The sequence below is a fragment of the Uloborus diversus genome, unplaced genomic scaffold, assembly GCF_026930045.1.
Source record: "Uloborus diversus isolate 005 unplaced genomic scaffold, Udiv.v.3.1 scaffold_18, whole genome shotgun sequence".
In the NCBI taxonomy this organism is placed as follows: domain Eukaryota; kingdom Metazoa; phylum Arthropoda; class Arachnida; order Araneae; family Uloboridae; genus Uloborus; species Uloborus diversus.
The window spans coordinates 1038652-1061873 of record NW_026558329.1 but is presented as its reverse complement, the minus strand read 5'-3'; the positions used below and the strand labels follow the sequence as shown (position 1 = coordinate 1061873).

Sequence of the window (23222 nt, the reverse complement as noted above, 5' to 3'; positions counted from 1 at the left end):
CATACGGCTGGCTGCCATCGTCGATTTGCAGTATGCATGCCGATGATATCGCAAATCAACTCGGCTGTTGAAAAAAACTACCGTATTCCCACAGCACTTCGGATCGTCCACACACACACATCGAGGCGATTTGAGAAAATGACTTTATCAATATTGCTATCTACCCCTTTACCGATAACAGATAGCAAACCCCACGTGCTAGTATTATTCACCACCTGGCCTACGTCTTTCAAGTGATGTCACTGTTTCTGACCAATAATATTTTTCTACTTAGAAAAATGAAATCAAAAATTTTTGTTTTCTTTAATCATATAAAATGTTTTTAAGAAATAATTTCTCAAACTTGTAATATTTTTCCACTAATTAAAAAAAATCAATTTTTTTTTTTTCAATCATATAAAATAAATTTTTAATCTTACAACAGTAATTTTTCCGCAAAAATATTTTTTTCAAATCAAAATAATAATAATATTTTTGTAACATATTGTTTTTTTTTTTCCTTTCAATCTTTTTTTTTTCAAAAATTTTCAAACTTACAAAATAAAATTTTTTCAACTGAATCTTCAAACGAAATGCTTTAATTAAATTTAAAACTCAATATCACTTTACTCTTAGTATTAATAACCAATAGCACTTAACCATTTACTCTTTGCACTCTAAGTATTAATTAACACACATCGCATTAGAAATAATAATAATAATGTTTAAGATACTTACAAATCATCCACTCAAGCTTTCAAATATCCATCTAGCATGTTATTGTTCATTCGTGTGAGGGAACTTGTAATAAAACTTTACTTATCAACCGAAATTATAAGCGAAAATATCGCATTTTTTAGCACTTAATATAATCCTACAATTAACAAATTGGTTTTAACTTTGAATTTAAGAAAATAAAAACTATTACACACTTAGTAACATATCTATCGATGTATATTATTTCATGACAAATCACAAATAGGTGAGGATCTTTTATCGATCATGTGACCAACTAAGTTAAGAAAGAGCGTTCTTATCTCATATGAGAATTTATAAGTCTTTAATATTTCTCTTTAATGTAAGTGTATTGATACGTACGAGTTTGTGTATGTGAATATAACTGTGTATTGTTTTCAAACCATTGTCATGTTTAAGCTTTACGGTTCTAATTTTGACTTTCCACTTAGCATTATTTGAAGTCCTTCGCATGCATTAAACTATAGAAATATTACAAAAATTATATTTTCATTCAGTCTTAATTACAAAACCATACAATAAGATGAAGACAACACCGATAGTATAAAGATTACTTACAATAAAGTGCATATAAAAAATATATGTAAGAGTGATTTCAAAGTATAATCCATCAACCATATTCAACAACTCAATCAAAACACAAGTCTCTTTTAAAATGATAAACACAATTATTCACACACACAGTAAAAGACAATTAAAAAAACTTTCATCTTTAAGTAAAACTCTTCAAAACTTTCAAGCGTATTTTTAACATCGATTGCATCAAATAAATCAGACACATGACATTTTAAACATGGACTATCAACATTCAAAGTAACGAAGTCACGAGTCAAGTTTTCCCAATTAACATTAAAAAGAGCCCGTTCGAAAAAAGTGTCGAACTTTCGACCCCTTGTTAATGATTCACATTCATGCACTCTCATGTAAAAAATGAATCCATTTTTACAATCCACACATTCTTTTTAGAAAGGTAGTTTATGTTGCATATGAGCTCATCAAATAGTCACTTACGTAGAGAATCAGCCAGTTTACGAACTTCTTGTGATGTATATGTGCTGATTTTATCACATCGACAATCACAGGGATATTTTTTCTCAATTTCCGAAAGGATGTACTCTTTTAGAGTATAAGTCATAAGTTTGTCTTTGACACTACGTGAGATACAAGGGGACGCGTAGCACAATTTGTCAATCTGGCTTTCCAAAAGTAGAACTCTATCAGGCATCAACTGGAACACTTCTCGTTTCAGTTTGAACAATCTTTGCACACTAACACAGATGTTACCATTCGCACTCGACTCTCCTTTTTTATAACAAAAGCGAAATCACGGTCTTCGATTAATTTTTGATTTATATTTTTACGTAGGCTTGAAATAAGTGATCTCCACACATCTGGTTCTAAGGAAATACCATCCATAGTTGGTCGAAAAATACCATCTTTCCCACACGTATATCTCTAATATGCACGCGTGTACGTTTCCGAAAAGCATTCACATAAAGTGAAATACAATCACCCAAGTGTATCATATCATCAGGCTGTGGAGAAGCCTCAATGTTCATTTTCATGTTCGTTGCATCCCATCTGTTCATCTTCAGGCTTCAAAGTTTCAGAATGATTTTCACCAGCGTTAGTCATTCTTAACTCTCATAGGATTAGGAGTCACAATACTAAAACAACTTCCTGTGAACTTAAAAAATAAATCAAACTAGGTTTTAACACTAGCTGGTGAAGAAAAATCCTAAGTACATAGAATAAAATTTCACGATCTCTTTCAAAGCTCAGAATCACCCTGAAAATGATTCTCCAAACATCCACTATAAACCAATGAATATTCACTTTAACCAATGAGAAGTGTACATAAATCTCTTGCTACTGACGTCATAGAATATCACATGAACTTTTGAGCAGAATTGTGTTGTTTTACACAGTATTCAGATTTTTAGAAAATGTCAACACTTTGACTTCCAAATTCATCTGACCTACTACGAGTAATTTTAAGATGGTAGCAGGTTTTCAAATCACATCGAATGCCGATGACGGTTTCGCATCTCACGCATGACATGATCAATCACGTGTAATTGATCATGTCAATTTGCGATGAGATGCGAAACCGTCATCGGACATTCGGTGTGATTTGAAAACCTGCTACCATCTTAAAATTACTCGTAGTAGGTCAGGATGAATTTGGAAGTCAAAGTGTTGACATTTTCTAAAAATCTGAATACTGTGTAAAACAACACAATTCTGCTCAAAAGTTCATGTGATATTCTATGACGTCAGTAGCAAGAGATTTATGTACACTTTCTCATTGGTTAAAGTGAATATTCATTGGTTTATAGTGGATGTTTGGAGAATCATTTTTCAGGGTGATTCTGAGCTTTGAAAGAGATCGTGAAATTTTATTCTATGTACTTAGGATTTTTCTTCACCAGCTAGTGTTAAAACCTAGTTTGATTTATTTTTTAAGTTCACAGGAAGTTGTTTTAGTATTGTGACTCCTAATCCTATGAGAGTTAAGAATGACTAACGCTGGTGAAAATCATTCTGAAACTTTGAAGCCTGAAGATGAACAGATGGGATGCAACGAACATGAAAATGAACATTGAGGCTTCTCCACAGCCTGATGATATGATACACTTGGGTGATTGTATTTTCACTTTATGTGAATGCTTTTCGGAAACGTACACGCGTGCATATTAGAAGATATACGTGTGGGAAAGATGGTATTTTTCGACCAACTATGGATGGTATTTCCTTAGAACCAGATGTGTGGAGATCACTTATTTCAAGCCTACGTAAAAATATAAATCAAAAATTAATCGAAGACCGTGATTTCGCTTTTGTTATAAAAAAGGAGAGTCGAGTGCGAATGGTAACATCTGTGTTAGTGTGCAAAGATTGTTCAAACTGAAACGAGAAGTGTTCCAGTTGATGCCTGATAGAGTTCTACTTTTGGAAAGCCAGATTGACAAATTGTGCTACGCGTCCCCTTGTATCTCACGTAGTGTCAAAGACAAACTTATGACTTATACTCTAAAAGAGTACATCCTTTCGGAAATTGAGAAAAAATATCCCTGTGATTGTCGATGTGATAAAATCAGCACATATACATCACAAGAAGTTCGTAAACTGGCTGATTCTCTACGTAAGTGACTATTTGATGAGCTCATATGCAACATAAACTACCTTTCTAAAAAAGAATGTGTGGATTGTAAAAATGGATTCATTTTTTACATGAGAGTGCATGAATGTGAATCATTAACAAGGGGTCGAAAGTTCGACACTTTTTTCGAACGGGCTCTTTTTAATGTTAATTGGGAAAACTTGACTCGTGACTTCGTTACTTTGAATGTTGATAGTCCATGTTTAAAATGTCATGTGTCTGATTTATTTGATGCAATCGATGTTAAAAATACGCTTGAAAGTTTTGAAGAGTTTTACTTAAAGATGAAAGTTTTTTTAATTGTCTTTTACTGTGTGTGTGAATAAATTGTGTTTATCATTTTAAAAGAGACTTGTGTTTTGATTGAGTTGTTGAATATGGTTGATGGATTATACTTTGAAATCACTCTTACATATATTTTTTATATGCACTTTATTGTAAGTAATCTTTATACTATCGGTGTTGTCTTCATCTTATTGTATGGTTTTGTAATTAAGACTGAATGAAAATATAATTTTTGTAATATTTCTATAGTTTAATGCATGCGAAGGACTTCAAATAATGCTAAGTGGAAAGTCAAAATTAGAACCGTAAAGCTTAAACATGACAATGGTTTGAAAACAATACACAGTTATATTCACATACACAAACTCGTACGTATCAATACACTTACATTAAAGAGAAATATTAAAGACTTATAAATTCTCATATGAGATAAGAACGCTCTTTCTTAACTTAGTTGGTCACATGATCGATAAAAGATCCTCACCTATTTGTGATTTGTCATGAAATAATATACATCGATAGATATGTTACTAAGTGTGTAATAGTTTTTATTTTTCTTAAATTCAAAGTTAAAACCAATTTGTTAATTGTAGGATTATATTAAGTGCTAAAAAATGCGATATTTTCGCTTATAATTTCGGTTGATAAGTAAAGTTTTATTACAAGTTCCCTCACACGAATGAACAATAACATGCTAGATGGATATTTGAAAGCTTGAGTGGATGATTTGTAAGTATCTTAAACATTATTATTATTATTTCTAATGCGTGTGTGTTAATTAATACTTAGAGTGCAAAGAGTAAATGGTTAAGTGCTATTGGTTATTAATACTAAGAGTAAAGTGATATTGAGTTTTAAATTTAATTAAAGCATTTCGTTTGAAGATTCAGTTGAAAAAATTTTATTTTGTAAGTTTGAAAATTTTTGAAAAAAAAAAGATTGAAAGGAAAAAAAAAACAATATGTTACAAAAATATTATTATTATTTTGATTTGAAAAAAATATTTTTGCGGAAAAATTTACTGTTGTAAGATTAAAAATTTATTTTTATATGATTGAAAAAAAAAAAATTGATTTTTTTTAATTAGTGGAAAAATATTACAAGTTTGAGAAATTATTTCTTAAAAACATTTTATATGATTAAAGAAAACAAAAATTTTTGATTTCATTTTCTAAGTAGAAAAATATTATTGGTCAGAAACAGTGACATCACTTGAAAGACGTAGGCCAGGTGGTGAATAATACTAGCACGTGGGGTTTGCTATCTGTTATCGGTAAAGGGGTAGATAGCAATATTGATAAAGTCATTTTCTCAAATCGCCTCGATGTGTGTGTGTGGACGATCCGAAGTGCTGTGGGAATACGGTAGTTTTTTTCAACAGCCGAGTTGATTTGCGATATCACGGCATGCATACTGCAAATCGACGATGGGCAGCCAGCCGTATGCAGCGATTTCAAATAAAACATGCGTGTAATTGTAATTTTGTGAGATTGAGTTATAATTAACAATCCACTTATTACAATTTCATTCACTGTTTTTAAATAACTTCGCGATAGCTGGTACTTGAGGGATTTCACCCCAAAAAGGTTAGTCTTTTGTACTTAATTTTAGTCAGTATTTAGCTATAACTTAATTTGTCAAAATTTAGATTAAGTTTCTTAATTTAACGTATAGCTGTCCATTTGAATGTATCGTTCGAAAAGGATAAAGACTAAAATAAATGATATCGATTTTGTTAAAGAAATTAGTTGTTAAAGTAAAATATTATTGGGAAAATGAAATAGCCAAAGTGATTCTAATTCATGAAGGTTGAAAATTTTGTTTTATTCTAACAAGAGTGCTTGTATGAAAAAAAAAATAATAAAGTAAAACACTATGCGATAAAATGACTAAGTTAAATACTAATCAAAAAAAATAATTAATAGAGTTGATTAAATAAAATGATAAATTAAATGAAACTCTTGAAAAGCATATAAAGTGATGAAATGTAACTTGAGTGCGAAATTTGCTTACTGGAAAAAAATTAAATAAGTTGATTTTTAAAATCCATGAAAATTTCTTAATGATAAGTGTTTATTAATGCTAAGAGTAAATTGATTCCAAGTTTTGAAATGAATTTCAGTAAAAGTTATTTTTCGGTAAGTCTATTTTTAAAATTTGCTGACATGAAGTTTTGATACTCGACTTATAATTTTAACATTTCTTGGGTACTTCATTGATGTTTAACATTTTTGTGTTATGTGTTTTATTTTACCGTAGGTAAAAATAATTAAATAAAAGTGAAATTTATAAATTGTAATGAAAATTCTGTTAATGAAATTGGTTGGTTGTAAAGTAATATTTTGGAAAAGCTGTAATGAATGATAAATAGTAAAACGCAGTAAGTAAAATAGTAAAGTATGGTAAAGTAAAAATAAAATATTCAGAGGGGATTTAATTCATGAAAGTTGAAAATTTTGTTTTATTCCATCAAGAGTGTTTGCATGAAAAAAAAAAAAAATAAAGAAAGGAAAATATGATTAACTTAAATATCGATGATAAAAAATAATTATTAGAGTTAATTAAATGAAATGCGATAAATTAAGTGAAACTCATGAAAAGCATATGTAGTGATAAAATATAACTTGAGTGGGAAATTTGGTTACAGTAAAAAATTATTTAAGAAGATAATTTTTTAAAATTCATGAAAATATTTGATAGTGATAAGTGTTAATTAATACGAAAAGTAAATTGATTGTAGATTTTCGAAAATTAAATGGATAAATGTATAAAAATAATAACGTATGTGATAATTTAAAATATTAACAATGAAAAAAGAATCAAAGACGATTAAATGAATCTAAATCGTAAATGAGTTGCTATTTTAGTAAACTCAAACTAGAGTGAAAAGCATTTTAGTAGGAACATGTTAAAATCTCTTGTGCTAAGAAAAATAAATAACTTTTAAGCATAATTTTGTAACTGGAATAAATGTATGATAAAATGATTAAGTTAAGTATTAATGAAAAAGTAATTATTAGAGTTAATTAAATGGAATGTGATAAATTCAATGTAACTCTTGAAACGTATATGCAGTGATGAAATGTAACTTGAGTGCGAAATTTGCTTACTGGAAAAAATTAATTAAGTTGATTTTTTAAAATCCGTAAAAATTTGTTAATGATAAGTGTTAATTACTACTAAGAGTAAATTGATTGCAAGTTTGACATGATTGCAAAAATTGAAGACATGATAACGTTTTGAAAAATTTGAAGGTTCGATTCCTGTCACTACTTGTGAAAAATTTCTAAGTTTAAAAATATCGGAAAAAAAAAACGATAAAGTAAAAACAAGCGAGAAAATGATCAAACTCTAAAATATACTAAAAAAATCGAAATCACGAAAAAATAATCTAAGTCTGAAATGCTTGAAATTAGTTAAAGACTAAAAAGTTAAGAAAATAGTTAAAGACTGAAAATAATTGAAAAACGCTAAAATAGTGAAAAAAAAAAAAAAATCAAAGTGCTAAATGACAGGAAAAAACGTTAAAGTTCAAAATGTGTGAAAGAATATTTAAGTTAATTATTTCTTTGAAAATTTAACAAGTAAGAAAAAATATTTTGTTGTATGAAAGTCAAAAAAAAATTAGTTAAGAAAATTATTTCTTCGAAATTTTTACAAGTTAGAAAAAATATTTGTAAATTTGACAAAGAAAAATGAAATTAGTTAAGAAAATTTAACAAGTTAGAAAAAAATAAAAATGATAAAGTTTGAAATGCATGAAAAAGAAAATCAAAGTTTAAAATATATTTCAAGTCCACAAAGCATTGAACCAAATCTAAAATCTCGAATGGGTTGTATTTAAATAAATCTTTACTTAAGTGAAAACTTTGTTATTATGAAAAATAATAATAATGATGATAGTTTCAATTATGAGCTGAAATACAGTTAATGATATGCCATGATTAGTACTAAAGAGTGAATTAACTGATGGTTTTAAAATTAATTTAATTGTAATATTCGTTGTCATGGTACAGATTCACATTAAGACTGAAAGAGTAATGAAAAATATAGCATAGTGGTTAGCATACGTTTTTGCTAACTCAAAGTTTGGGTGTTCGATTCCCAACTTCAACACTCTGTAAAAATAAAAATAATTAAATTCGTAGAAATAAAAAATCAACCTCTCAATAGATGGCGCCACCGACGTTAAACATAGCATAAGTTAAAACATAGCAACAAGTGTTGCCAACCGAAAACTAAAAACTCTGGTTGTCATGACAACAAGTGTTGCCATTCCAAAACCGAAACTCAAACAAGTGTTGCCATCCAAAAAGTAAAAACTTTGTGGATACCATGACAACAAGTTCAAAATATTCTAAGTCCGAAAACGCGGGAAAAATATCTAAAACGCGGGAAAAACCCTCGTCACCTTCTACGGGTTCTCGCGGCGGCCCCGGTCGTGGGGAGGGTCAACCCCAAGGTCGGGAGGGGGTGGGGAGGAAGTGGAGGAGGCGGTGGAGGCGGCATCAGGGAAGCGGAGGGATTGGGAGGCGGCTCATAGCCGCAGAGCCGCCTCTTGGGGCAGAACTCTCCTTTCCTCCCTACTCATGCGGTCCGCAGGGCATTTAATCAACCTTTACTCAGCTAGGGGCCTTGTAATACTTTTAGGACTCCTGATTGGTCAATCGACGCAAATGAGTCGGCCATGTTTTTTCCCTATCCAACGTATTGGACAAATTTTGTCTCTCGAAAGTTCTGGATTCACGTCTGAATGCTTTTATTTCATCCCCTCCCCTCAAAGAAAGTCTTGTTTCGAAACGAAATAATAATTAGAGCTTGCAAAGCAAGCTGAACAGGAGATAGATGACGTTTTCAAGTGATAGCCAATCAGCAGTCCCCAAATATTTACGTGGTCTCTAGCGGAGTAAAGGTTGCTTATATGCGTCCGCGCGGGCCTTGTGCGAAGTTAATCTGTGTGACCTATCGGTCCCATTGTGATTAGGGTTCCTTTATTACTATGATTAAGTCCATTAAGACCAAGTCCTCACCCTTACTATGTTTTTTTTTTTTTTTTCAATGTAGCTAACTTTTCCCTACAAATAGACCACTGGTGCCTGAAATATTGTCAGTGGTCCATATGCGGCCAGCAAGGCTAATACGTGTGGCCTGTTGGTGTTATTGTGGGTATGGTCCCTTTGTTACTTTGAGTTATCCCCATTAATGTCGTTCCTTTTTTTTTTGTACAATTTAGCATCCTTGGAACACTGCGGTAGTTGTAGGAAGGTGGGGACCAGTAAGAAGAGATAAAAAGGAGGGACTGAAGACTCATTCATGATACCCGCCCCCTTCCGAAGTCACGTGATACAATTTAAAGCAAAGCATTGGAAGATATCAGATTTCTTGCGCTTGTTTCACGTAAAGCGTGCCAACCATTCGTCGTAGTTGAGTCACGTGACTTGAGGTCATTGGATCAGCTTTTGCTAAGCCAATGATTGAACTTGTTCTTTTCATTTTAATTCCGGTTCTGAGGGGGGAACCGAAACATAAAATTTTTTTACTGTAAAAATAATGCAAATTTAATGTACATAGGTTATTTTGGCGATTTTCTGGAAACCTCAAAGGAGTCCTCCCCCCCCCTTAACCATATTTTTCTCCTGAAAACAGCACTGCCTAAGGACAAACAAAATAATAATTAGAGCGTGCAAAACAAGCGAAACAGGAGATGGATGACGTTTTCAAGGGGTAGCCAATCAGCAGTCTCCAAATCTTTGCGTGGTCTCTAACAGAGTAAAGGTTATTTGTATGCGTCCGCGGGCCATGTGCGAAGTTAATCCGTTGGGGGGGCCTAATGTCTGTTTCTGGTGACGTGAACTGTTTCGTTCCAGGGACGAGTCCCAGGGCAAGGACGACTCGTGGCAGACCTGGAGGTGGGACCTGGGCACCCCGGATACCCTGGACATGAAGATCGAACCCCCGCCCTCGAGCCTCGAGGACAGCTTCGGGCCCGCCTCCGCTCCCCTCTCCCTGGTGTCGGGCTGGAGCTCCGAGCCCCCCGGGATGGTGCCCCCCATCCTGCAGAGGACATACTGGAACCAGCACGGACTCGTGGTAAGTTCCTCAAGAATCGTTTTGAAGAGAAAATGGTGAGACCTCTCCCATAGACTAATAATAGGAGTAGACCGAGCTATGGCAACCCTTTTGCTGCTCATAAACCAAACCACGTGACTGGTGGATATCCTAGCAACAGCGGGCGTTGATCGTAGCAGACGATCAGCGCCGGCGAGAAATAAAATAAATAGAATGGATGGAACACGGAATCTTTTATGGAGTCCGATTTGTAAATTTGTTGTTCTAGGTTGTAAATATTTTGTTAATAGAGTGAGTTTTTCGTTTAGATAGTAGTGTGCATTTTCTTTATTCAATTTCAATAACTCTCTAAGCAATTAAAGATGCAAGTGCCCCAAAAGAATCGGCAAACGGTAAGATTTTTACCTACAATTTCAATTTAAGATTCCGATTAGTACACTTTTGCGTTAACGCAAAACGTTTACGCCATTATACGTTCACGCCGACGCTGACGTAGCGGTTCCGAATGGAATAAAAGTGACTGAAAACTGATCAAAACTAATTACTAATGTCAAAATAATGCATAACTAAAAGAAAAACAGTTTAATCTCTACACCTGGAAAAAAAAATTATAATGAAAACACATTACGTCTTAAGATACATGTCGAGTGCCAAACTATAGATAATGTTGCCATCTAGCAACCATGCCGCCAAAGTGTTCGCCAAGTCTCCCACCAGTCACATGATGTATCCATGAACCCATTTTTTCATTAGCACGTCTGGGAAAGCTCGGTCTACTCTTATTATTAGTCTATGACCTCTCCAAAAACAAAATGTAATAAAATATCGCTTCCGTTCTGAAGATAGAGCACAGAGCAGTTTGAAAATTTTGTCGAAACAGAGCGGGAAATTACAGTCGGACCTCCATATATCGAAGTAGCAAATTTCCGGAAAAAAATTCAATATATAGAAGTTTCGATAGATAGAAACGATCTTATTTTATCATAAAAATCTCCTAAAACATTAAAATTAAAACTAATTTTCGTGCATGAAACCCAACTTCTAATTTAAACGAGCATCGGACTAAATGAAAGTTAATAATTAAAAAATTAACAGAAATGACATTTTTTCGCCTTCATACACCTTCATTCTTCGGCAATTCAACTTGAACCGCCACATGAGGGGATTTTCGTGTTAACAATGCAATCGAGAGAAAAGTAAAAAATCAATCTACTTAACTTGAATGATTTTTACTGAAGCTGAAAAGACTAGGAATGATAACCAACAGACAAAAGGGATGAATTGAAACTGATTTTAGTGTTACTGGTTGCAACTAAGATTTGAAATAAACTTGAGGGAATGTAAGAACTGCAGAACGGAACAACGACCCTATCTACACACCCCTCAATCCCAGATTCCTTATGAGTTTCGTAGCAACTTTTAGTAAACATAATTTTCTCCCCTAACCTGCATTTTTCATGAGACAAACAGTCTAAAGTAGAAAAAAATTAATTTGAATTTTGACATCATGAATTCAAATTATGTTTTTCGCAATCACGAGTGTGTGTATGTAGGCGTGTGTGTTTGTGTGGGGGGTATGTGTGTTTGTGTGTAGGGGTATGTGTATGTGTGTGTAGGCATGTGTGTTTGCTGTGTGCTGGCATAAGTGTGTGTGTAGTTGTGTATATGAATGTGTGCATGTGTTGTGGGGGGTATGTGTATGTGTGTGTAGGCATATGTGTTTGTGTCAGTGTGTAGGCATGAATGTGTGTGTGTTTGTGCGTGCGTGTGTGTGTAGTTGTGTATGTATGCGCGTGTGTGTAGGACATGGATTGAGACGGCTTTCGCTATAGGAGCAGCATCGTGAGGCGGCCGGTCCACGGTGATGGTGCGGAGGGTGGCGGTGGGAAAATAAAATGATAGGACATCAAAACAGTCAAATGAGAACAATAAGCAATCGTGATTGCTCAAAAAAAACCTACGTATGTCTCGAAAAAAATTTCGACATATAGAGATTTTTTTCGATATATAGAGACAATTTTTCTATGTAATGAACATGGAAATGTGCTGGGATTTCGATATATAGAAAATTTCGATATGTGGAAGTTCGATATATGGAGATCCGACTGTATATTCAGGGCCAGCCCTTTGAAGGGCGCGTCATTAAATTTTTTTGAAATCTTATTAAAACGCACTGAGTAGGTTAACCTGATCGTCTAGACATAGATGTGTCAATCTTTTTTTTTTAATTCAAATATGAATTTTTTTCACAGGGGGTGGTATCCCCATTTGTCCACACACCTCACCCAGAGCCGGAAAAAATGTATTTATGCATGCAAAATTGAGTTTGAATCTTTTAGAACTATATGATTGAATACCCCAATCTAAATGAAGACAAATCGTTGACTATTTTAGCGCTAATGGAAAATTTTGAAATTTTTTTTCTGTTTTTGAGTTCATAACTTGGAATGATTTGAACAAAAAAATTGAGCCTACAGAGAAAGATACTTTTGTTGAAATGCCATATATTGTTGTTCATTAAACTTAGGGGGTCTAAGGACTTTTAACTTTCAAAATTTTCGACTTTCTGGGAAAAATATATGTTATGCATATTTTAATTCTGAACATTTTGATACCTTATTTACTACTATACACAAAAAACTTTTCGAGTTATTGTAAAAATGCGTAAACTTTCCCCATAGAGATTTATGTTAACAGCAGCTGTTTAAGCCTCTTTTTCTCAGGTGCCGGTTTCTTCGGTTTTCTCGTTTTGCGCGCATGATATCTCAGAAAGTTTCTTATATATTTCCGTAAAACTTTTAATTTATGTTTATCTAGTTTATATTTATGACCTGAACCTAAGTTTAGTTGTTTTTTTTTTTAATTATTTATTTATTTTTTTGAAATTTTTTAAGTTAATATCGAAAATTTCCAAAATTTTCGGCAAAAATATTTTTTTTAAATATTAACTTTAATTTTTAGTTAAAATTTAGGTTCAGATCATAAAAATAAACTAGACAAACATGCATGAAAAGTTTTACGGAAATATATAAGAAACTTTTTGAGATACCATGCGCGCAAAACTAGAAAACCGAAGAAACCGGCACCTGAGAAAAAGATGCTTAAAGAGCAGCTGTTAACATAAATCTCTACGGGGAGAGGTCACGCATTTTTACAATAACTTGAAAAGATTTTGGCGTATGGTAATTAATAAGGTATCAAATTGTTCAGAATAAATATATGCATAACATTTATTTTTTCCAGAAAAACGAAAATTTTGAAGGTTAAAGGTCCTTAGACCACTTAAGAGAAAGGACTCAATTGATTTTTGTTAAAAAAAACTCGGAAAAAATTGAGAAAAAAAATTAATAAATAGATGGTTTCGTGGCGCAACCACCGCCTTTCAAAGTGCTAGAAGACCGAGGAATTTTTTTTCCAATGCAAATTTTTTTATATAATCACAGTATATGCATGAAAGTAACCTCTGTTCTGGATTGATTTGCCAATAAATTATGTTTCAGTGTATTGCACTTTATCAGTAAAATACAGAGAAACCTCGTGTATCATCCAACCCCCATTTGTCGGAAAATCTCCGGCTTATCCGGATCAAATGTGAACAGGTTTAAAAAAATAGGCTTGGTTGCCCCCCCCCCCCCCCCAGGTTGTTTAATGATTTTACCTTGAGATTTTCCAAAGCTATTCGGAGAAGTTAATGCTTTCAACCAAATCGACAACGCCAACTAAACAACATCACAAATTGCCTTTTCGATTACTGTTGCCAGCCTTTGCTTTATTTTCCCGTCTTTTAAGAGTTTGTACGTTTTTGTATGGCAACAGTGGATATGTTTTGTTAGAACAGCTAAGTTTTGATTTGAAATGTTTTAAGCAGTGTTTTATAAGAAATATTAAAAAATAAAAGTATATGAATGGACAAAGTGGTGTACGCTTAATGTCGTATCTAACAATTACAGCATTTTTGATTGTGACCTATATTTTCATTTTCCCAACAGTTATTTTTTAATTATTTTTTTAAAATTCCGGATTTTTCAAACAAGGCGTGGTCTTGATGACGTCATAAATGACGCATTTTTGCGCATCTTTCTACCACGTTCCACATTATGATAATCAACAAGCGAATCAAATACTGCGCTCTACGCTTGCCATCAAACCTTATCGTTGCCAATGCACGTGAGTAAAGATGCGAATTAAATATTTTGCTCTGTGAATGGCAACACTAATAATGCATTTCATCGTTTATGATGTCATCGGCAAGATTTGTAAAAAATGAAAGCGCAAAATTAAGTAAGTAAAGTAATTTTTTAAAAGTATTAAACTTAAATAAATTATTTAAAAAAATGGTCAGATTCTATGTTTTTAAGCATGCTTTTTCAGAAAAAAATACTTTTAAAATTTTGGAAACGACCCTATTCACCACTATCTCCATTTTACGTCGCGCGAAACAAATCCTTTTACGGTATGCAAACACGCGCGTATTTTATTTATTCTTAATTTTTAATCATTGGCAAAATTAGGTTTCATTTGGTAAATTGATATTTCCCCCCCCCCCTCCCAAAAATATTTTCGAGACGCCCCTTTTTGCACCACTTACTATTATTCAGAAATTAATACGCAATGGAATTCTGCGTAACCGAGAACGAACCTCAAAGGTTCGTTCTAACGGAGTTCCTTGAACGAACTCCTCTAACGGAATTCTAACGTTCGTTCGTTGTGACGGAAAATTCGTTGTAAGCAACGTAATGGAAATCAAATCGAGACGGAAACATTTATTTCGTTATAACGGATATTTCGTTGTATCGACGTTCGCTGTAACGGAATTCCTTGAACGAACTCCTCTAACGGAATTCTAACGTTCGTTCGTTGTGACGGAAAATTCGTTGTAAGCAACGTAATGGAAATCAAATCGAGACGCAAACATTTATTTCGTTATAACGGATATTTCGTTGTATCGACGTTCGCTGTAACGGAATTCCTTGAACGAACTCCTCTAACGGAATTCTAACGTTCGTTCTTTGTGACGGAAAATTCGTTGTAACCAACGTAAGGGAAATGAAATCGAGACGGAAACATTTATTTCGTTATAACGGATATTTCGTTGTATCGACGTTCGCAGTAACGGAATTCCTTGAACGAACTCCTCTAACGGAATTCTAACGTTCGTTCGTTGTGACGGAAAATTCGTTGTAACCAACGTAAGGGAAATGAAATCGAGACGGAAACATTTATTTCGTTATAACGGATATTTCGTTGTATCGACGTTCGCAGTAACGGAATTCCTTGAACGAACTCCTCTAACGGAATTCTAACGTTCGTTCGTTGTGACGCAAAATTCGTTGCAACCAACGTGAGGGAAATGAAATCGAGACGGAAACATTTATTTCGTTATAACGGATATTTCGTTGTATCGACGTTCGCTGTAACGGAATTCCTCTCTATGTGTGTAGCCCCGTCCCGGCAGCGTGCCCGTCTCCCTGTCGAACCGCGTCCCGTGGCACAACGGCAGCCCCGACGACCAGCACTGGATCATCCTCTCGAACAGCGACTTCGTGGAGCCCGACAACCGCCTGCTGCGGCAGAACTACGACGGCCCGCCGTCCCCGGACGGCCCGCCGCCGCCGCGGGCCTCCGGATCCTTCGCCCTCATCTCCAGGCTCATCAACGAGGTGAGGCCATGTTAGATACTGATTTTGTACGTGATTGTTATTCTTGTGTATTTATGTGCTGTAATCTTGCTGCATTTGGTAATTAGTTTTCGCACAAAATTGACTATTAAAGCACAATGGATCAGGGTAGCGCTTCGTACTTCCACGCCTCGGATCCGGGTTCGATTCTCGTGACTGCGGGTTCAATCAATTATAGAGTTTTTCGCAGACGATTCACTCTTCATCCCTTCAGTGCACTCCTCGGGAACTCCATAGAGCCCTCTGCCACGAATACTGAAATGGGCATCGTCGACCCTTGGCCTAATGGCTGATGCGCCACCGAGTTTAGTGAGTTTAATCTTGATGCACGTATGCTGACTTTCACCCTTTGGCATTGTGTCTACAGGATTGGCGAGAATTTAAAGAGATATAGTCCAACCACGGATTGTATGGAATTTTCAAACGTCCAGATAAGACGAATCTATCTGAATGAGGGGGAAAAGTAAAATATTTGAAGCCGGTATTCCGCGCATTTGAATGAGACTCTGCTTCTGCAAAAGCTTTGCATCGCTAAACATAGATTTGTCCATTTCCGGCTGTAAAACGGATGTTTGTCTTTCCATACAATCCGTGGTCAGACAGTATCACCCAGTTGGCATCATTTTTGGGGACTCATTGGCGAGAAATCGTTTATTGTGATTACATCTCGGATCAAAAATATAAAGTATAATATTTCAAACAGATAAATTGAACCTAATAGATAGTGTAACGGATTCGGTGCGACTTCAATTTTCTTGAAATGAAAACACAGTTCTTGATAAAAACACAGGAAATTTATTTACACTATGTACAGGAAAGATCGTCAACAACTGCTAAATTATTCATCAGCAATTAAGCAATTATCACAAAACACCGTAAACTCAACGTTTACACACGTATTTACTTCCAAATACGAAAACAACACAGCGAAATGCCTCGCAATAAACAGAGCAAAAACGCTCTCAGTTCGAAATCTCAATCGAAACTCACTTTTTATCCAGTGTAACGGTTTATATACACACCGAAAAGAAATCTCTCAAATATTCCACACGCTTCTGGAAAATAGTAGACCGTTATCAAATTTTATCAATGAACAAAAAGGAAATAGGGGGATCGTATACTTTAGAAATATGAAAAGGGGTTGTATATTCATTACGGGAAACTATTTACAGGTTACGTTCCTACAATAATTACTATTTACAGAATTTGTAACATTAGCTTCCGCAAAGGTGCCCCCCCCCCCCATACCACGAAGACTTTCCCCAAAAAGAGGAAAATGCCGCTTAAACACCCCCCCCCCCCTAAAAATTTCAATGGCGCAGTCTTCTACATGCCCCCCCCCCCCCGCAGGTCGGCACCCCTGGCTCCAGTAACTTCTAGAATGTACTGGACACTTGTAGATGAATCTTTTGACGGCATACAAATAGTAACAATAACAATAAGTAACAATAGTAACTGTGGGTAAGTTGACACTCGGCTGTGAGTGAGAAAGCTTGTTTTTAGCTGTGCTGCTCCGAAGCAGGGGTGGCAAAAACCCGGGGTTTTTTTTTTTAAAAAGCTCATGGACCCAGGGTTTTTTTGGGGTTTTTTTTTAAATAAAACCCCAAAAAACCCAACTAAAGTTGGGTTTTGAAAAATCTATTGTTCGTTTTTAATTACTATTTTTTTTTTTTTTTTTTTTTTTTTTTTTGTATTTTGTTTTATTGTATTTCATTTTGTTATGCAAAACTACTGTAGAACCTCAAGTAGTTTAAATCCCTTTTTACTGAATTCCAGCTTCATCCAGACATTTCTTTGATTTTTATGTTGCCCGTTGTTCTATTTCTGTGTACAGAGGAAGAAATATTAAACTTTTTCGTAAGATAATGAAAATACTGTACCTGTTCTGTTTTCTGTCGACCGTTTGTAAAATCTGTTTATTTCTAAAAAATATACCTTGTGTTTATTCGAGATTTGTGACGTGTTGGTTAGCAGAAAATAATTCACATGAAAGCCTTTTAGCTAGAGTAGTTTCCTCTGTACAATCTACAAATATTCAGAAAATCACACATGACAGGACTTGGTCAAGATGATTTGATTTATTTATTGACCAGTTAAAGAAAAAAGTTAAATACATTTATTTAAAATCTTTGAAGTATTTTTTTTATGCCGTTAAGAGTTAAGAAATACTATTAAAGTTCAAAATTCATTTTTTATGTCCATTGTCTGTGGTGAAGAACAAATAAAAAATAAGTTTAAATTGTGAAAGTATTTTAATTAATTAATTTTTTTTAAAACTTCTCAGAAAATTTTAAAAAAACCCAAAAGTGGGCTAAATAATGGGTTTTTTCAAAAAAAACCCATTGGGTCCAACCCATTTGGGTCCAATTCGGCCAACCCTGCTCCGAAGCGCTGTGACAGTGTTGCCAGATTGGGGGGAAATTTCCCCATTTTGGGGAAATCTGGGGCTCTCTGGGGAAATTTTGGGGAAATGAGTTTTGAGGGGAATTCTCTGGGGAAAAAATTTTTCCTTGGGGAAAACCTGGGGGGAAAAAAAGCCTCCGGGGGAAAAAAAATTTCCGTGTTTAGATTCGCGTCAAGAAGTAGTAGTTACATTGTACAGGGGTAATTGTGTTCCGGTATTTTACCGAACTTCCGGTATTTTCGGACGTATTTCCGGTATTTTTATGTCCGAAAATAACAGAATTATGTTGTTTTTTCTTTGTTATGCTTTTATCTCCCTACCTCCGCAATTTTTTTTATTATATAATTCTCATTAAACATACTTGCAAGAGTCTTAAGATGGACACCTATATAACTTAAGATGGACAAATGTCAAGATAATTTGTATATAACACCAGCTCAAAAGTAACTTTGTAACCCATTAAAAATTTAATCAAAAATCCGCGGAATAGGGTGGCACGACCACCGCGGATAAGCGAAATCCGCGGATAATCCGAACAATAGGTAAAAAACAATACTACTGTATGCAACAGCTAAAAATATGAATAAAACTCAAACATACATTTAAGTTATTGCTAAAAACATTGCTAAATTGCATCTACTAACATTGAATGTAAAATAATATACGCATTTAAGGCTAAAAACAAACAGTAACACAAAAGTTTAAAAATTATTTAATGACCGTTAAAAAAATTAATGAAACAAATTGTGAAAAGACCCGCGGATTAGCCGAGCCGCGGATAATCCGACCGCTGATAATCGGGAGTTTACTGTATATACAAAAATCATAGTTTAAATATACATACAGAAGCAGAGTAGTAAATGCAAGTAGAAAAAAAACATATTTGGCTATTTCTTATCTCTCGGTCAGGCGCTTGTATTTATGACTAGTGGCACCCCCACGGCTTTGTCTGTAGTAGAAAATTAAAAGGTCTTTTGGATCCCCTGTATATTTACAAATAATGCATGATGAATTTCTCGCCAATTGGCTTGCCCACGTTACGATTCTACGTTATGGTAGCTTGGTAATTTACTCGTCCATCTTATGATAATTTTGCTCGGGAAATTCTTAAAATTGGAATAGAAAAAGAACAAAATCGAATTTTCGAAACATCGCTTCGTGGTGCACACCCCCATGCTACGAACTAACTTTGTGCCAAATTTCATGAAAATCGGCCGAACGGTCTAGGCGTCACATAGATCCTGACAGACAGAGATATATCCCAGACAGAGAGACTTTCAGCTTTATTATTAGTGAAGATAAAGAAAGATAAAGATAAAGAAGACAGAAAAAAAAAGCGAAAATGGGAAGAAAAAAAAAGTTGGGGAATTTTATAAGAAAATTTGGTTGTTTAGGGGAAATTTTTTTTTTTTTTTCAAGAGACAAAAATGTTAGAGGAAGTCGATTCATTTTATGAAAATACTAGTGATACCCGCACGGCTTTGCCCGTAATAGTAAAATCAAAAGATCTTTTGGTTCGCCTGTATATTTACAAATAATGTATGGTGAATTTTCTCGCCAGTTGGCTTGTACCCATGTTACGGTTCCACGTTGTGATAATACCGTAATTTACTCGTCCATCTTATGATATTTTTTTTTCTTAAAATTGGAATAGAAAAAGAACCACATGGAATTTTCGAAACATCGCTTCGAGGTGCACACCCCCATGCTACATACTAACTTTGTGCCAAATTTCATGAAAATCGGCCGGACGGTTTAGGCGCTATGCGCGTCACAGATATCCTACAGACATCCAGACATCCTCCGGACAGAGAGACTTTCAGCTTTATTATTAGTAATAAAGATTAGTGGAAAAATAATTTTTGAATTTGGGGAATTTTGATAGAAAATACGGCTTTTTGGGGAAAAGTTGGAAGGGAATTAGGGAAATCTGGATTTGACCATCTGGCAACACTGCGCTGTGATTTTGTTATCGTATTCGTGTTTACGGTGTTGTGTGTGACTCGCTTGTGTGATTAGGAGCTGTTATCGACTTTATTTTTTCTAAAACATGTATGAACCTCAGCGTCCAACTCTCGATAATTCGAAGTCCCAAGGTATTGGTGGAAATTGGCTGTGATTTCACAAGAACCGAGTCTTTATTTGAAGAATCCCTGGAGTAAATAAGATGGACTCGAAACAATACTTGAACCACGGCAATCGAATTGAAACATTTTCAGTGTTGACGGCGCATCTGGAATGATGTGGCGAATTTTTAAATCCAATTGCATCTGCCTCTGTAAAATTCGCCCGTTTTTGATTGCTGTGAGATTCTACTGATCGGACGTCACTCAATTTGTGTTAGTCATTATTTTTAACCCTACTTATGTTTTGTAATTTTTTTTTTTTTTTTTTGCTCTCGCCCACTTGTAAATATTAATCCTGCAATCTGAATATTGGTTTGAGCCACTCTTAAAAACTGGAATTGATTTGTACTAGAGCTTTTGGGCCGTGGTAGCCCGATCGGTAGAGTGTCGGATTCGGGGCCGGAGGGTCCTGGGTTCGAACCTCGATGGTCGAAGACCCACCTTCGTCATTAAAGGGGACTGGGCGACGTTAAATAGGCTCGTGGTCTCCATGTCCTCCAAGTGAAACGATACCTCTGGGGGTAGCCATTAGCTCCTGGACTAGTTCTAAATGCTCATTAACTGTTCGATCCGGTGATGGTGCTGCCATCTATCGGTATATAAAATAATGGAGGCAAGGCACTTAGTATGCAGTCCTCGACATAAATACAGTTGTAGTCAGTTGTGACTCTGAATAGGAATAGGTACTAGAGCTTTTTCATTTTTTCTAAAACATTTACAAACCCCACCGTGCTGCACTCTCAATAACTCGAGAAACCCTCGCGTTATGGGAGAATGTATAGGGACCTTCTTTTATAATGAGTGACACCATGTTTAGCTTTGACATATCTTTACAGCTAATTTTCATTACTATTTGTAGCCTTCGCGCTGACATCGAAATGTATCGTTTCAGCTGCAGCAGGGGGATGAGGTGCGGGAGGCGTTCGCCTTGGCCGAGGCCTCGAGTCCCGGGTTCTCCGACTCCTTCGTCAAGGAGGTGCTGAGGAGGCTCGTGCCTAGCCTCAACGGACAGAGGCGCATGCACACCATCATGGACAGGCTCAGGGGGTAAAGTCTCTCTTTCCTTTATAATCTCGAATAGTTATATTTTGTTAGTTGGGAGATCCACTTGTTTTTGTGTTTATTAACTTCACTTACTGGGTTTCTGCACGTTTTGTGATTGATATCGAAAGAATCCTTCAGAAATGCCATAAAGTTTATCCCAGTTGTTTGCTGGATAATGACATATAGATCATTCTATGTCGGATCATACAGGATTTTCCCAAAATGGCACCCACCGTTTCGGATTTAATTCAAATTTTTCTGTGCTCGTAGACTTTAGTAAGGTATAAATGAGAGTTCTGAGACAGCAGGCGCAGTGTGCAGTTAGAGGGCGTGTCCCCTGTGCCTGCCACACCCCTACCTCTCAACCCTACTCTGCTGGCGGGGGGAGAGGGACACGCCCACTCACTCACCGCAACTCTTGTCGTCACAGACCTCTCATTTATACGCTACTATCCAGGGCCGGATTTAGGGGAGAGCGGGCGGGGCCCCCATAACAAAGGGGCCCCCACAATAAAATTTTTACAAAATATCCTAAGTTTCACGGGTCAGCAAATCAAATTTTACGTTTTTTCTCCCAGACATTTTTTTTTTTTTTGTATTTCTAAAAAGAATGCTTGCACAAAAATAATATTATCGATATATCAGAAAGGGTGGGGGGCCTCCACACTTCCAAATCCGGCCCTGCTACTATCATTTTGATGTTGATCATGATACTATAAATTGAGTTTGGTCGACAAGTAATGAGCTATGACAAGTTAGTTGACTTACTTGCCGCTATTTTTGAATGATATATAGAAGATACGCAAGTAAAATAAAAAAATTTCTAATAAAGGGGTTTTTTTTTTTTTTCAGAATTAAGGTCCTTTTTTTAGAACAGCTCCCTTTTTTCAGAATTAAGGTCCTTTTTTCAGAAATAAGGTCCCTTTTTTTAGAATGTAATTCCTTTTTTCAGAATTAAGGTCCTTTTTTAAAACAGCTTCCTTTTTTCAGAAATAAGGTCCTTTTTTCAGAAATAAGGTCCCTTTTTCAGAAATATGGTCTCTTTTTCAGAAATAAGGTCCCTTTTTTCAGAAATAAGGTCTTTTTTTTTCAGAATTAAGGTCCCTTTTTTAGAACAGCTCCCTTTTTTCAGAAATAAGGTCCTTTTTTCAGAATTAAGGTCCCTTTTTTTAGAATGTAAGTCCTTTTTTCAGAAATAAAGTCCCTTTTTTTAGAATGTAAGTCTTTTTTTTCAGAATTTAGGTCCCTTTCTTAAAACAGCTCCTTTTTTTTCAGAAATAAGGGCCCTTTTTTTAGAATGTAAGTCCCTTTTTTTTTCAGAATTAAGGGCCTTTTTTGGAATATATGTCCTTTTTTTCCAGAATTAAGGTCCCTTTTCACCCTAGAGACAAACTAAAAATCTGTTTGGCTTACTGATATGTATTTTTTTTTCTTAAAGTCATCGCTTTATTTTGCAGGACCACTTTGACATGAACATTCAAGTGCCAACGCTACTTAACCCACATATCTGCCTTGTCCCCAGAGGAGGTTGAAGACCATTATTTGTTATGGATGTTGTTTTATTTCAGATTTTATTTACCCGACACGCGTGGCCGTTGTATGTTTTCACTGAGATATTTATACATTTCTTGTTGCTCTCTTGTACAGATCTCATATTTTTTAAGTTCCCTTTTATGCGCCGTGGTAGAATATGGCTTTTATATTTTTGCGAATTTAGC

The 23222-nt window shown here is 35.0% G+C and overlaps 1 protein-coding gene across 1 annotated transcript in view; it reads left to right on the top strand.

Moving 5' to 3' along the window:
* LOC129233135 (serine/threonine-protein kinase 26-like) overlaps positions 1–22977 on the top strand; it is a 62143-nt gene extending 39166 nt beyond the window's left edge. The window contains exons 7-10 of the mRNA XM_054867197.1: positions 10051–10273; positions 15694–15912; positions 21353–21507; positions 22962–22977. Of these exons, the coding sequence (XP_054723172.1) occupies positions 10051–10273; positions 15694–15912; positions 21353–21507; positions 22962–22977 (613 nt within the window). The remainder of the gene's footprint in view (positions 1–10050; positions 10274–15693; positions 15913–21352; positions 21508–22961) is intronic.
* Positions 22978–23222: the final 245 nt, after the last annotated feature.